This window comes from Macrotis lagotis, chromosome X (genome assembly GCF_037893015.1).
Source record: "Macrotis lagotis isolate mMagLag1 chromosome X, bilby.v1.9.chrom.fasta, whole genome shotgun sequence".
Lineage (NCBI taxonomy): Eukaryota > Metazoa > Chordata > Mammalia > Peramelemorphia > Peramelidae > Macrotis > Macrotis lagotis.
In genome coordinates this window covers 126,560,870-126,577,292 of record NC_133666.1, presented here as the reverse complement: position 1 = coordinate 126,577,292, position 16,423 = coordinate 126,560,870, and the positions used below count along the sequence as shown (strand labels likewise).

Sequence of the window (16,423 nt, the reverse complement as noted above, 5' to 3'; positions counted from 1 at the left end):
TAATAAGATTTTTCTTTATTACAATGAGCTATTGCAATGATATGGAATGGGGGAAGGCGAGTGGGAATGAGGGAATCTTTGCTCTCATCAGAGGTGGCTAGGAGAGGAAACAGCATATATACTCAATGGCGTATAGGCATCTGGAGTAAGAAGGAGAGAAGGGGGGCACGGGGAAGGGGGGTGATGTGAGTGATGGAGGAGAGGATGGACCATGGCAGGAGAGTGGTCAGATATAACACATTCTCTTTTTTACTTCTTGCAAGGGGCTGGGATTAGATGGCCTCTCCTGGAGCACAGGGCCAGGTGGTTGCTGGGCCTTAGGGGTGGTATGTGGGCTCGGGCATCTGTCTGCTGTGCCACTCAACTACCCTACAGCAGAGACAGATTGAAAGGATAGAGAAAATATAGTTCATGGTAGTAGAGAAGTATGAATGGAGGGAGTTGCAATCAGCAATGGCAATGGTGGAAAAATATGGAAATAACTTTTGTGATGGACTTATCCTAAAGAATGTGATCCACCTGCAACAGAACTGGTGGTGTTGGAATATAGACTGAAGCACATTTTTTATTATTATTATTTTTCTGGGGGGGGGTGTTGCAGGGCAAATGGGACTGGGTGGCCTGCCTGGGGCCACACAGCTGGGTGATTGTTGGGTGTCTGAGGCCGGATTTGGACCTGGGTACTCCTGGCTCAGGGGCCAGTGATCTGTCTGCCACCCAGCCACCCCTACTATTATTATTACTATTTTATTTTATTTTGGGTTTTTTGGGGGGGTTTGTAGGGCAATGGAGTTGGGGTGGCTTGCACAGGGTCACACAGCTGGGTGATTGTTGGGTGTCTCGGGCTGGATTTGGGTTCAGGTGCTCCTGGCTCCAGGGCCGGTGCTCTGTCCACTGTGCCACCTGGCCATACCTACAATTATTGTTGTTGTTATTATTATTATTTTTTAATTTTAATTTTAATTTTTCTCTCCCCTTTATCACTTATGTGGGTCTATATTTTCTTGGGGGGTATTATGTTTACTCTTAAACAAGAATATTTTAGTAACATATAAAAAATGTTTTTTGTTATTTGTAATATTTGTAAATAATGTTATTTGTACAAAACAAGACTAAATAAATAAATTTAAAAAAAAGAAATTATATGCAGTGTTCCATATCCAGCTATACTTCTATCCCCTCTGCAAACAGAGTAGGGAAAGCTATTTTCTCATATGTCTCTTTTTTGGGGGCCAATGAAATTTTTGCAATGCAATTTGGGTCTTGCAATTTTATGATATTTCAGTTGTTTTATTATTGTTCTTTACATTATTTTACCATTATGTACATTATTTTCTTGGTTCTGCTTATTTCACTCTGTATCAGTTTATCTGTCTTTCCATTCTTCTCTGTATTTATCACATTCATCATTTCTTATAGATCAGTAATATTCTATTACATTCATGTACCATAATTTGTTTAAGCTGTTACCCAGTGAAGAAGTATTAAATTGTTTCCATGTCTTGGCTATCATAGAAAATGTTGCCATAAATATTTTGGTGTATATGGAACATTTCTTTTTATCAATGAGTTGAGGTTCTTTCTTGACTGAATGAATAGATAAGACTTTACATATGTGTTTGAGAGAACAGTAGCTTTTTTGATGAAGTCTGAGTAGTTTCTTCTACTTTGAGTTATAATGGGTATTTACTAGAACCTGTTGGTCATTAGTTCAAGGCTGGTATGAAGCAATGCCAGAGACTGAAAAGTAGAAAGAAATTCTCTATAAAGATTCATGCAATGTCCTGTAGATTGTTTTTGCCATTTTTGTGCAGAGAAAGATGTCCAAATCTACTATTCTATGTCATATAATTCATGTAACTAGGAGTTACAAGGTTTCTGAAAGACTGGAAGCTATCAAGGAAGCTAAGAAAGGAAGCCTAGAGATTGTTATCTTAGCTAACCAGAAAGGAAAAAAGAGCTGGTCCTTATCTAGGAAGCTATGGTGGTCATGGCAGGGATCAAAAAGTAGGAGAGCATTGCATAATCATGTGCCCACCAGAGACTGCAAGTCCCAAGCATCTATAACTCCAGTGGAGAGATACCTAGAAGATATGATATGTTCAAATCTAAAGAGTAGTAATCCTGCAGCTTTGGAGATTTATACTGCCTTAGCCATACATGTCTTTTACATATTATTTGTATCTTTGCCACATAGATTATCTATTAGATGCCTCCTCATGAATGCTCCTTGGCCACATGTGTTCCTTACATGTGTTTCTATTCTTATGTGTTTCTCTTAAGAGTATCTATTTTCATTTTATGGTGTGGGAGTTTATAAGTTTATAAGGGTACAGTCCCATCCTTGCCTGCCCGTACTGTTGGACTCTTAGCCATGTTCTCTTGTTGGGGTTTTTATTTGGCAAGGTAATAGGGTTAAGTGACTTGCCCAAGGTCACACAGCTAAGTAATTATTAAGTTTCTGAGACTGAATTGAACTCAGGTCCTCCTGACTCTAGGACCAGTGTTCTATTTACTTATTCATGTTCTCACAATGAATATACTTACTCATTATACTTTATGGTATTCCTTCCAAAAATATTATTATAAAGATAAAGGTTTTTTGGTATATTTTATTTTCACATCACTTATACTTTCTAGTTTAATTCCTTTTTTTCCTCCTTTCCTAGAAAGCCAACTTGTAACTGAGAGAGGCATGAGAAGAGAGAGCATGCACTAAAAAAAAAACCAACACATCAAAAAAAGGCTGAGCTTATATTCAATGTTACAGAACTATAGTCTTCCATCTCCAAAAAGAAGGGGCAATGTGAGAAAGTGTTCACAAATTTCTTTTTTGAGACCACATTTAATCTACCATATATTCTTTTCTAGAGCTTAAAAATGACAACACAATATACCCTTTGATTCAGTATACTACTAGTAGTTCTATATCCTAAAGATATTATAATGTACATGTACATGGTACATGTACAAAAATATTTCTTGCAACCCTTTTTTGGTAAGTTGAGGGGATGCCCAGTAATTGGAAAATGACTGAACAAATTGTGGTATGTGAATGAGATGGAGTGTTATTGTTCTGTGAGAAATTATGAGCAACTAAACTTCAGAAAAGCCTGGAAAGATTTTCATGAACTGAGTCTGAGTGAAGTGAACAGAACCAAAAGAACATTGTACACATCGAGTGATGATCAACTATGATGGACTCGCTCTTCTCAGCATAAAAGACTTGTGATAGAAATTCTAGATTTTTTTATGGTGTGGGAGAATGTGCTCCAACTTGATAAGGGCACAGTCCCATCCATGCCTGTTCATCTTGTAGAATTATTATCCACATTCTCTTAATAAATATAGTTGCTCATATTCTAAAAGACTTGTCAGGGAAAATACCATTCACATCCAGAGAAGGAACTATGGAGTTTGAATACAGACTAACGCTTTCTATTTTCAGTTTCTAAAAATATTTTCCCCCATCATGTTTTTTTAGTTTTTGTTCTGATTCTTCTTTCACAACATGATTAATATGGAAATATGTTAAACATAATTATACATGCATAATTTATATGAAATTACTCTCTGTCAAGGGGAGAAGGGAGAAAAATGTGAAACTTAAAACTTTACAAAACAAATGATTGTTGAAAACTATCTTTACATGTAGTTGAAAAAATTAAAACAATGTTTACCAAAAAAATGACACTACAAAATTCTATTGGTTCAAAAGGGGAGGGGGAACAATTAAGAATTTGCTTAAAAGCAGAGAGATAATATTTCCAGAAAGCATTGTTAAATTATAGATATATCTGAGAGAAGCAACATTCATTATATTAGCATGAATTGGTTTTTTTTCAGATAGCTCTTAAGGTTGGTCTCTGAATTAGTGAGATATAAGATTCACTAATACTGATGGAGTGGGACTTTTCCCATTTTTTAATGATTTCTTTTACATATAGGCCTAGATTGTTGGATCAAAGGGTGTGATTAGTTTTATTGTTCTTTGGGCATAGTTCCATATTGCTCTCCAGAATGGTTGAATTAGTTTACAACTCCATCAACATGCATTAATTTTCAAAAATATTTATAGCAGCTCTTTTTGTAGTGGCAAAAAAATTGGAAACTGAGGGGATGTCCATCAATTGGGGAATGACTGAACAAATAATAGTATATGAATGTTATGAAGTACTATTGTTCTATAAAGAAATCATGAATAGTTGAACCTTAGAGAAGCATGGAAAGAATTACATGAACTGATGCTGAATGAAGGAAGCAGAACCAGGAGAACATTGTACACAGTAACAACAACATTGTGAGTTGATCAACTATGTTGGAAGTAACTGCTCTCAGCAGTTCAGAGATCTAGGACAATCCTAAGAGAGATGGACAATGCCATCCATATCCAGAAGGGGGAAAAAACAGACCACAGAATCTGAATGGATACTGTGTATACTTTTTAAAAACTTCTCTTATGCTTTTCCTTCCTATGCCTTGGTTTTCTTTTCCCTTAGACCTAATTCCTTATACCACAAAATGACTAATATGTAAACATGTTAAACATAAATGTACATGTATAACTGTTAATACTGAAGCACCTATGCTATGTAATTGGCAAAATAAAATGAAATATCATTAAAGGAAAAAAGTAACTACTATTGGAGAAAAGTATTTGGGTACATAAGAGGCCCCTGACCAGTTAGGAGGGAATAGCATGAAGCCAGTGAACACTTGGCACAGTCATCAAATGCAAGAAGGAATATGCCAAAAGGGAGGAAAAAAATCTAAGTCATACTTCGCTTGCTTTATAATTTTTCTTATACACAGTTAGCATTCAATGAAAGTCCATTGAAAAATAAGCTGATAAACTATGGTATATGTATGTCATGGAACACTATTGTTCTATTAGAACCCAGGAGGGATGAGAATTCAAGGAAGCCTGGAGGGATTTGCATGAACTGATGCTGAGTGAGATGAGCAGAACCAGAAAAACACTGTATACCCTAACAGCAACATGGGGGTGATGATCAACCTTGAAGGACTCACTCATTCCATCAGTGCAACGATCAGGGACAATTTTGGGCTGTCTGCAATGGAGAATACCATCTGTATCCAGAGAAAGAACTGTGGAGTTTGAACAAAGACCAAGGACTAACTTTAATTTAGGGGAAAAAAAACTGATATCCTATTGTCTGATCTTGCTATCTCTTATACTTTATGTTTCTTCCTTAAGGATATGATTTCTCTCTCGTCACACTCAATTTGGATCAATGTATACCATGGAAACAATGTAAAGACTGGCAAATTGCCTTCTGTGGGGGGGTGGGGGGAGGGTAGTAATATTAGGGGAAAAATTGTAAAACTCAAAATAAACAAAATCTTTAAGTATAAAAAAAGAAAAATAAGCTCCAAAGAGATATGTGACAGGAATATTAAAAGTGACGCTATTAAAAAATATGAGAACCAAATCAGGTTCCTTTGATAACTTAGGAAATACATTCTTTTTCTAAAAATTGATTCTAGGGAATAGGTAAGGAAATAAGCATTTATGTAGCACCTACTGTATACCAAGCACTGTGTTGAGTATTTCACAAATGTCATCTTATTTATCTTCAAGACAACCCAGTAAGAAAAGTGCTCTATTATTATTTTCATTTTTTCAGTTGCAGAAACTGAGGTAAACAGGGGTTAAGTGACTTCAGAGTCAAACAGTCTGTAAGCATCTGAACTCAAGACTTACTGACTCTATATCCCATGCCCTAACCATTATGTCATGACTCTTCCTATTGCAAGGATCAAATAAGACAAAACATTCTATAAAACTTTAAAAGTATCAGAAAGTACCATTTTTTGCTCTTATTGTTGTTGTAGATAATATATCAAAACAAATTAATGTTACCAAAATAAATAAATATTACACACATGAAGGGCTTAATGAATGCTTATTGAATGAATGTTTGAAAAGGAATCATGAAAAATTTGAGATTCAAATTTCTTTAACGTGATTTATTCCTTGGCTTGTTTATTTGACCTTACTAATTCCATAGTCTATCTTTTTTAAGGTCTGGAAAAGTTTATACTAGCTATTGATTTAAGTACATTTTCAGAGGTTTTCTAGTTAAAAAAAAATGTGGTCAGAGATGGTAGCATATATCTGTAGTCCCTGCTTTTGAGGATGCTAATGGTTGCTTTAGCTCAGCTGTTCATAGTTGCAGTAAGTTTAAAACCTATCTGAAGCCACAGGAATTCTGGCATCAATATTGTGAATCTCCAGCCACCAGCTTGCCTAAAGAGGATCAAACAGGCTCAAATAGGAAAAAATGAAGCAGGTTGAAGTTTCAGAGCCAATTAGCAGTGGGATGAAGGCCCAGAATGGCTTCTGTATGTATTTCCAGTCTGGAGAAAAACTAGCAAATTTGAATATCACATTTTCCCAGTTTTCACAAAAAAAAAAAAAAAATTCAAAACTGGTTTGGGGGGTGGACAATGAGGAAAACACTATGATCCTTTCCTTAATTATTTTTAGCAAGCTAAGAAAGAATACTTTTGTCATATCATGTCACAAATAGTTCACTGGCTTCTTTCTGCATGATCCACCCAAAGTTTCAAGTTTAATAATTTTGAACAGACATTTTAAAATAATGGTGTGTTAATATGTTCAAAGGAGACTTTGAAACCCAGGGCCCTTTTTGTGTTTACAAAAAACAAGAACTGACATTGTAACAATTTCCTAAATCTAGTATCCTTGAACTCTGTGTTCTCCCTTGAATACAGGACCAAATGAAGGCAGAGAATATTATTAATCCTTTAAGAAGTCAGAATATGTGACTAGATTAATTGAAATAGTGAGTTTATTAGCTACTAGAGTGAGAAGAATGTCCCCTTAATTTTACAAAAACATACATCTTCCTTAAATATATGCCCAAAATACCATTGTTCCATTCAGTGAATAATTCAAAAACCCTAACTGAAATATGAGTATTTTTGATTTTTAACTTTGGCACAAGTTTTTCATTTTTTTCCTTCACCATAACTATACAATGTGAGTGAGGTTTTGCTTGTGAGAATGGATTCTTCCGATTAGCAGAAGAATTTAGAATATCTTTTCAAGACGGTATGAATTGCATTATTTCTAAAGGTAATTCCATTTTATTTTCTTGCAAATATAATGACTAGAATTCTCTTATTCTCTTAAACTATTCCTTTAAAATGTTCCCACCAGATGGGAATTCAGAGAAGCCTGGAAGGATTTGCATGAACTGATGTTGAGTGAGATGAGCAGAACCAGAAAACCATTGTATACCCTTTCAGCAACATGGGAGTGATGATCAACCTTGATGGACTTGCTCATTCCATCAGTGCAACAACCAGTAACAATTTTGAGCTATCTGCAATGGAGAATATCATCTGTATCCAGAGAAAGAATTATGGACTTTGAACAAAGATCAAAGACTATTACCTTCAAATTAGAAAAAAAAAACACCATTATCTTATGTAATTTTACTATCTCATACTTTATTTTTCTTCCTTAAGGATGCAATTTCTCTGTCATCACATTCAACTGAGATCAATGTATACCATGGAAACAATGTAAAGACTAACAGAATGCCTTCTGTGGGTGTAGGGGGAGGGAAGCAAGAATGGGAGCAAAATAGTAAAACTCAAAATAATTAAAATCTTTCTTTAAAAAAATGTTCCCACCAACTACATTTTTAAAAAATGAATGCTAAAATTTCTTTGCATGCAGTTGGGAAATATTTAATGAAATGAATATTTTTTTTAAATGTTCCTACAATTCTAGTTGTTTTTTTAGTTCCCATTAGTGGCTTACTTTTTGCCCACATGTGTGCAATTTAACAAATTACTGGAAAATGTTATAGCATTAACATTATAAGAGAAAAAATATCCTTGAACGCTTGGCTTCCTTCTTTACACCACAAATGATAGGTCCCATTTGTCAATCTGGTGCCAGGTATTTTGTAGCTTTCACCTGTCTCTGACTCTGTATCAACTTCACAGGATCAGCCAGAAGTTTCAGGGATTCAAACTTGGCTTCCCTTTCTAATTTTTCCATGTTCGAGTAATTTTTTTTTCCAGCCAGCATTTAGCAAGTTTGTTATTGTCTACCAGTCCATTCATCTTTGTGGACTATTTGAAGTACTGAAATCTTAGTTAAAATTTGTTGGGGGGGTGGTTAGTTGGCTGTTCCCATCTACCGTCCCTTGAGATTAAAATAAGAAAGAAAAGAAAAGAAAGAAAAAGAAGAGAGAGAGCCAGAGAGAAAGGAGAGAGAGAGAGAGAGAGAGAGAGAGAGAGAGAGAGAGAGAGAGAGAGAGAGAGAGAAATTAAGAAGAAAGCAAAAGAATTAGTAATTAGTAAGGGAGGAAATTTGAGCTCTGGCCATTTGATCCCTGAAAAGGAAATCCAAGAAGCCATTAATGTCACTTTTTGAATCCTATATAAGGTAGGGATGGTAAGACTGCAAAAGCACATCTGTTTTCTGCTTTCTTCGGTTCTTTTTCCTGTTTCTGCTTGGAGAAAATCCAGAAAGGTGAGCAGTAACTCCCCCTACCCAATTCCAAGTACTTACTTCCTGGGCTGCATTTGTAATAAGTAGGACCTTTAGCATGTGCAATCCTTGCACCTCAACCTGAAAGGTTGGGTTTATTATCTCCAGGAGATCAGCATAACCTTCATTTGGTTCCCATACTTGAAGGTGGATAATATCCTCTTTTCTGTTTTCTCTTTATGTTCTGTCATGATATTCTGGGGGGAGGCTAAATTATTTTTACTTTTATATAGAACATCTGAAAAAGCACTATCTCTACTGTAAAAAGTAGGAAACAATCTAGATGTGTAGTTTATTTATGGATGCTTACACTATAGCTATTTTCAAAAGCTGAAAAATAATATTAATGCTTTCGTTTCACTTTGGGGCAGGAATATGATTCTAAGTGATGGGAAATTTAGACTCCAAAATCCAATACATTTTATTTTTCTTTTGTTGTAAGTTCTGAGAAAGTACTAAGATCACTCCTGATTAGTATAGTTATAAGACTGGTACCGTAACAAAATCCAGTAGATTCCTATTTTTATATTTTGTCCCAAAACTTTTAAATTCTAAATAAATAATTAGTTTCATTGGAACCTCATAGAATATATTTAACTCTGTGTGTGAATATTTACTTATTGTACTTCATCACATCTCATTTGTTCTATGCAATCAGGTTAAAAATGAGCATCACTGATGTTCTTAGTGCTGCTGATATAGCTGCGGCCCTGGAGGAGTGCCAAGGTAAAAGGAAAAGAAATTTGATTATATCAATATATGAAGTTTTCTAACCTACAAAAGCAAAACAGTAAATCTAAACCATTTCTGCCTCCAACCTTTCCCCTCTACCACCACCAATAAATGCAATAGAAGTTTTAGGTATTTTTTAAAATTTGAAAGAATAAAGCAAAAATTTGCTAGTGTTTAGATTAATAATCTAATAGAAAGAGGATCTGAGAATATGACTGTATCTACAAAGTCAAAATTGCCAAATGAAAAGTGATCCAATTCAATCTTTTTTTCCTTTATATAAAATGCAATCAAAGTTTGAGTTGATAATTTTATCACAATGGTTAGTTGTTTTGATGTCTTAGACTCCAATAAAAAATTAGTGGAGAGAGAGCATTAGGTCAAAAATCAAAAGAACATGTCACTGATAGGTTCTGTCCTAGAATCTCAGGATAATTTTGGGAATATCATTTACTTCTCTATGTCTTTTTAATTCATGAGAACATACCCATAGTACAGGAATGTGATAGAAATTATTTTATAGTAATGTGTAGCTTAGAACAATTAGATTATAGAATTACTGGAACATTCTGATAAATTTTGTCTTTATCTTCCAGACCCAGATTCTTTCAACCACAAAAAATTCTTTGAGACTTCTGGCCTGTCCAAAATGTCTGCTAGCCAGGTCAAGGACATTTTTCGGTTCATAGACAATGATCAGAGTGGATATCTGGATGAAGAAGAGCTCAAGTAAGAGTTTTCCTTTGTTTATTTCTCTAATATTTAAGAACTAAGATTTCCTTATCACTAAATTATACATTTGGAGGTAGAATATTGCTTTGTCTTTGCTTCCATTTCTAACTTTGACAACAGTCATTTAGCTGTATTTTCATAAAATATAGTCAGTTTACATTTATTAATCATCTACCATATATGATAGAAACCATTAAATAAATGTTACCTGAAAATCTTTGCAGAAAATGATTCATTATCTGGACTATACTTTTGATAATGAGCAGTACAGCAATGACTGATAACAACCTATCAGGGATAATATAGAGAATATTCCTGCAAGGACAGAATGTTGCACTAGAACTAGTACCTCTAGGAATCTTTCTACAATTCCAAGATTCTTTGTAATAGAAGTCTTGAGAATTCTTATTTATCTTGAAAGCCCCCACTCATAAAACAATAAAACCCTTGCCTTCAGATGGCTTATTTATTACACAGAGAAGTGAATCTATTAATAAAACCAGAAAAGAGTAATGCATTGGGGAAAACAGTCTACCAGAAGTATGCCATCAATTTTTATCATTTCTTTAGGTTTTTCCTCCAGAAATTTGAAAGTGGAGCAAGAGTCCTAACCAGTTCAGAAACTAAGTCCCTGTTGGAGGCAGCTGATAATGATGGTGATGGCAAGATTGGGGCTGATGGTATGAAACAATTTGCATGAGAAATAAAACTTATTAGGATGTCTTAGACCCCTACTTGCTGGGTACTATAATGTACTAAGGCAAAAAAAATGCAAGGAATTTCATTTATGGGAATTAATTTCATTTGAGCGCCTGCAAGACTGAATATATTATACATTCAAAAGATACTATTGAATTGAAGGCAAAAAATATTAGTTTTAAGTTCTTAACATTTCTTAATTTTTATTAAAAATTAGTGTATGAAGAAGTGGCCAAGAGACAGTTAACCAACATTTACTGAATATCTACTGTATATAAGCCATTGCATTTGAATTTCAGAAAAATTATGTAAATGTTTATATTTCTATTTGACTTTATTGTGTAACTTAAATATTTATGGGACTAAAAATATAACTTCTTATATCTATTTAATATTCTATGTCTATATCTATAATTTCTACATTTGTATTTTAGTCCTGTTAATATTTAAATTATGCATATATGTGTATATATATATGCATATATATACATATATCTGTCCAGATATATATACCTATATACAATCTGTTTAACTATATTTAAAATCAGTTGAATCTAAATGAGACTTATCAACTCAGAAACACTTCTAGGTACTTACTGTTATGCTAACTTTAAATACAAAATTGTTGCACGTGTTTTGAGAAAAAACTATTTTAAGTTACACTTTAACAACAACTTGCTAAATGCTGCCACAATAGCCATAAACATGACTTCCAAAGATGTTTAAAAAGAAAAATTTAGGTATTGAGAAAATCAGTCTCATTAAGCAAACGATATACTAGATATCAAAAGAAGTAAAACTTGTTATTTAAAAAAAGTTAATTCCTAGTTTCCACTCAATGTTTAGCATCCAAAATTCATTTTAACCACTTTCACTTTAAGTGGACCAAATGCACTTTAAGCATTTAAAATTTCTCATGAAATGAGATTAGTACAGAGTCAAAGTCCCATCTTGAGGAAAAGTTTCCCCAAAAGAACTATCTCTTAAAGGTGAGAATCTGAACACAATCCTCAGCTTCAGAAAGAACAAAAAAGAAAACTAAAAATTAAGGGCCCACAAAAATCAACAAAAAGGAAATTTCCATATTGTTTTATTTTCTTGGAAAATCATCAAAAAGACAAGTTTCAAAATAGAAATATAACTACTAAGCATTGCAAAGTTTAAGATACTTGTTAAATTATGCAGGTCTTGCCTTACCAAGTTGATTGGTTAAAAAAAAAATCAGTATAATACTTTTATCTTTAATCATTTGCTTTTGCATTTCTTCTTTTTTTTGTGCTTTCCCTTTGGCCTACCTCTTACCTTACCTGACAATTAGCTTTGATTCTTTCCCTTCCTCTTCAGAATTCTTATTAATTGTAAAATATCATCTTTATTGACAGTGGTCTTACCTCTTCTATTCTAGAATTCCAGGAAATGGTGCATTCTTAAAGGCCCCACAGTCTATGGAGACAGAAAAAAAGAGAAAGGGACCAAACTGCAGGAAGGCCTCCATAATCTTATGAATGGGAAATTCCACATTCTATTCCTTATTCTTTTTTCCTTTAATTTGCTTATTGCTTTAGTGAGGTAATAAGACAGCAACTAATGACTTTTTTTGATAGCATGTATAGTTCTGATGTCTCCTGTAAGGAACTTCAGTTGACAATTCCCTTAAAAAACATCCAATAAAAAAAAAGTTTTCTCATCTGCTGCTGTGTGGGTGTGATCTTTCCCAGTAAGTTATAGAAATGATTACAATTTAGACTTTGCAATTCCCAGCAAGGTTTTTTGGTTTATCAAACAATGAAGTTGTGATATGTATATCTGGCATGTGAGCTAACAGGGAAACAAAAATAATAATAAACAAATGTTATCATATGATTTTCTCATAAGTCATCTTAAATAAGTGTTATATGTGGATATATGACTGGCACAAAACTACTCTGATATAAGTGTTTCCTATTGACTAATGTTATGATGAAACAGTGAAAATGTAAGGTAAAAGAACAATATAAAGACAACACAAATGAAAAAAGAAAAAAGTGTGGGACCACTTCAGACAAGAGAATTTAAGTTCTCTCATGTTAGTTCGGTAGGCAAGGAATTAATTCCTGTCACCTCTAACTTTAGTTTCCTACCTCTTTTCCCCCTCCCTTTCTTGGCTATTTGCTATTTTCCAGGATACTGCTTAATACTCCTCAACAGCTCATGTTGCTATTTATATATGTGAAGCTACACTGAGGTGTACTCTTACTGTACTTTCAATTAGGGCTAGAAATGGACTACTTCAGTAAAGTAGGCCAGGTGAATCTGCCAAGGTTCTCAGAAGTTTTCCAGGCAAACAACTACTACTGTCCTCTCCTCTCACTTTTAGCAATTGTTAAAAATACAAGTTATTGCTAATGTCAAATTATTCCTAAAGTGTAATAAGAAAGTTTACCAGTAGTTTTTAGAATAAACTACTTTTTTTGTATCATGAAAGGTGCTAAAATATGGAAAAATTACAATGAATTCTCTGGATAGCATGGTCACTTGAGAACAAGTCAAGTTTCCTTAACTCATTTCCCAAATTCAAAGTTTGGTAATAGAGCTTGATATTTTCTGAGATGATTTAATCACTTTAACCACCTTCAGAACACTATTTTCAATTCTCCTGATGTCTTCAGGTCCCTGGCTTCATTCCAGCATTGGTTCAAACATCAGAGATACAATTTTTGGAGTATGATAAATAATTCCAAAAGATTTATATTCCAGTATTTATTGGCTAGAGGAATATGGATCACTAGAAGATGGAGAGCAGAAGAGTGAGAATAACTAGATAACTTTTACTTTTTGTACTCTTACACTTTTCTCTTTTTTATCTTCCTCCAAACACAATTCCTTGACCTTCTACTACCCTTCTGGCAAAAAAGATTGGTTAGATGGATAAGGATTTTTTTTTCTTGAATGTTTTTATAAGGCTAGCAACAAAGGAGACATGAAAATGACTCAAAAGATAAATCTCTCAAAATATGTCCTCAGGATTCTTGGCCCCTTAAATTGCCTTCAAATCTTCATTGATAACATTGTCTAGCTCACAGCTTCTTTTCTCACACATCATACTTCCGTTGGTTAAAACCCTCATTTATTTCCTTTTTAAAGTTCTTTAGCCTCTTCATCCCAACTCTTGATTTACAGAGTACCACTAAAAAAATAACTCTGAAATCTATTCTTCAAAGATCTTATCCTTGAACAGTGACTCAACGTTGACATAAAAAATAAAAGTTGTGGGTTAAAAACAATATAATCGGGTTCAGATTTAAAGGAACTGTGAGAGAAGCAAAGCATTTATATTTATTTTTCTGTCACTCAGGATGACATCTACAATATGTCTAGAAATTAAGATTATAGATCTGCTTCTGATATCTATGAAAGGAGCTGTCAAGTTGCTGTCTCACAGGGTATCATTGGATCTTGCTGATGTTTTATCTTAAAGGAAGGTCATCAAAAGCAAAACAAATCATTCTCTAAATATTAAATACATACTATATGCCAGGTTATGGGCTATTGATACTAAGGTAATACAAAAACATGAAAAATAACTCTTTCCCTCAAGGAGCTAATATTCCAATGGGGATTAGTTATTTGGATAGAAACTAACAAAATTCTTAAAGTCTTCTACTGCCAGAGCCCTGAAAGATTTTTTACAAATAAGTTATAACTTGAGGACTTAAATTCATATCAACATTTATTAATTACATAGATTAAAAACAAAATACAATCTATAGACAACTTTTCTATAACTGTTCTATAATTCCGATATAATTAATTTGTATTCAAGGACTAAAAGAATAATGTGTGGTGTTCTTAAATAAAATTTAATAAGCTGTTTCACCTTTCTGTTAACTTTCAATTAAGTTTTTTTTTGTTTTTTATTATAAGGTTTTTGCAAGGCAAATGGGGTTAAGTGGCTTGCCCAAGGCCACACAGCTAGGTAATTATTAAGTGTCTGAGGCTGGATTTGAACTCAGGTACTCCTGACTCCAGATCCAATGCTCTATCCACTGCGCCACCTAGCTATCCCCAATTAAGTTTTTAAGAGGTTTTGTTTATAGGCTATTTGGCTATAGGCACACAATATGAACCTAGCAAGAAGGGGAACAAAATTAGAATTTGATGTGTTACTACTGAAAATGGGTGAAAATACAAATGCTTTAGCCAATCTGCAATTTTAAAAACGTTATTTATGTCAAAAAGGTCATTTTTGAAAGAATCAACAAAACTGCCAAATTGTTGAATGAAAGGTACAGTATGAATTTTTAGCAAGTTTTAAATTCTCCACTAAATATGCAGATTTCATCTCTAAGGTATAGATCTCATATCATTTTCCTGTTTGAAAACCTTTAAAAGTTCCCCCTTTGCTTTTAGGACAAAAAACCAAACTCCTCATTTAGACATTTCAGGTTCTTCACAACTGAATTCCATTCTGGTTTTATTTCATCTAGTATTCCACCTTCCAATCAAACTGTTCTACTACTGATTGGTCTCTGAAGTTGACATTCCACATTCTACTTCTGCCTTTGCAAAGGCCATCCCTAATTGTCAGAATGAATTTTCCTCCTTTCCCCCTCTCAGACTCCTTGTTTTCCTTCAAGATTCACTTCATATGTGATCATTTATAATTCTTATCTATGTATAAAGTGATTTCTTCAAAAAAAATTTGAACCTTTTTTAATAGGCAGGAAGTATTTGCCTTCTCTCCCAGGCAAAAAGGGATGTTAGTCACTAAATAATGGATATTGTTTAATTGTTGGAAAGAAAATCATTTAAAACAAGTTCTAGTTGAATCAATTGAAAAAAAAACTGTGAAAAACAGAAAAGATTATCAAAACCTTAACTTCTGAGTAAAGAAAATCTTTGTAAGCTATTCATTTTCAGTTAAATAAAAATGAACCAGTGAAATGAATTCTAAACCCAAACTAGTGAAAACTTAATTTTTTCTATACTTGAAACTTTTCCTCATTTTTTGTGATTCAATAGAATTTTTAAACATAATTAAATGTACAAAAATTAAATGTACAAAATGTACAAAAAATACATTGACATCATCTATTTGAGACAATAAAGTCAACAATGAAAACTATATTCATGATAATCTACAGGACTAAACATATATCTTTGAAGAATTCTTTCCTTCATTTTCATGATGAATTTCTCCTTCATCTATTTTACAGATAACTACTGAACCTTTAAAGTACAATTTTCAGCAATGAAATCTATCCTTTTAGATATTAAGACTCAGAAATTATATATCTCACCACTGATTATATTTAGAGGATAGTTTTTTAAATATAATTTTGAATTACAATCTGATGAAATAATTTTTTGATTTAATCACCTACTAGTTCAAAATGGAATTGATTCTAATGATAGTATTTGGGGTGTTTTTTTAAAAATCATGATGATTACATAGATATGTTTGAAATAATCTGAATATGATCTAGTATTCTACGTCAGTTTCCTAAAAAAATTGCAAAATTTCAATCTGGGAATGTTCCTAAAATATACTTTCAGTTTTTTTTAAGGTTTTTTGCAAGGCAAATGGGGGTTAAGTGGCTTGCCCAAGGCCACACAGCTAAGTAATTATCTAGTGTCTGAGACAGGATTTGAACCCAGGTACTCCTGACTCCAGGGTCAGCGTTTTATCCACTGTACCACCTAGCCACCCCTCATCCTTTCAGTTTT

General features: G+C 33.5%; 1 protein-coding gene across 1 annotated transcript; it reads left to right on the top strand.

The window, feature by feature from the left end:
* Positions 1 to 9,219: 9,219 nt before the first annotated feature.
* LOC141502325 (oncomodulin) lies at positions 9,220 to 12,148 on the top strand. Its single transcript, XM_074206986.1, has 4 exons — positions 9,220 to 9,280; positions 9,883 to 10,015; positions 10,589 to 10,698; positions 12,123 to 12,148. The coding sequence occupies exons 1-4, from the start codon at positions 9,220 to 9,222 to the stop codon at positions 12,146 to 12,148; spliced, it is 330 nt and encodes a 109-aa protein (XP_074063087.1).
* Positions 12,149 to 16,423: the final 4,275 nt, after the last annotated feature.

What these genes read in the sequence shown, in the direction of transcription:
- LOC141502325 (XM_074206986.1), top strand. Translation starts at nt 9,220, where the DNA reads ATGAGCATCACTGATGTTCTTAGTGCTGCTGATATAGCTGCGGCCCTG. An exon ending in CTGGATGAAGAAGAGCTCAA is followed by an intron (nt 10,016 to 10,588) that starts GTAAGAGTTTTC and finishes TCATTTCTTTAG; the next exon opens with GTTTTTCCTCCAGAAATTTG. An exon ending in TGGCAAGATTGGGGCTGATG is followed by an intron (nt 10,699 to 12,122) that starts GTATGAAACAAT and finishes CTTCTATTCTAG; the next exon opens with AATTCCAGGAAATGGTGCAT.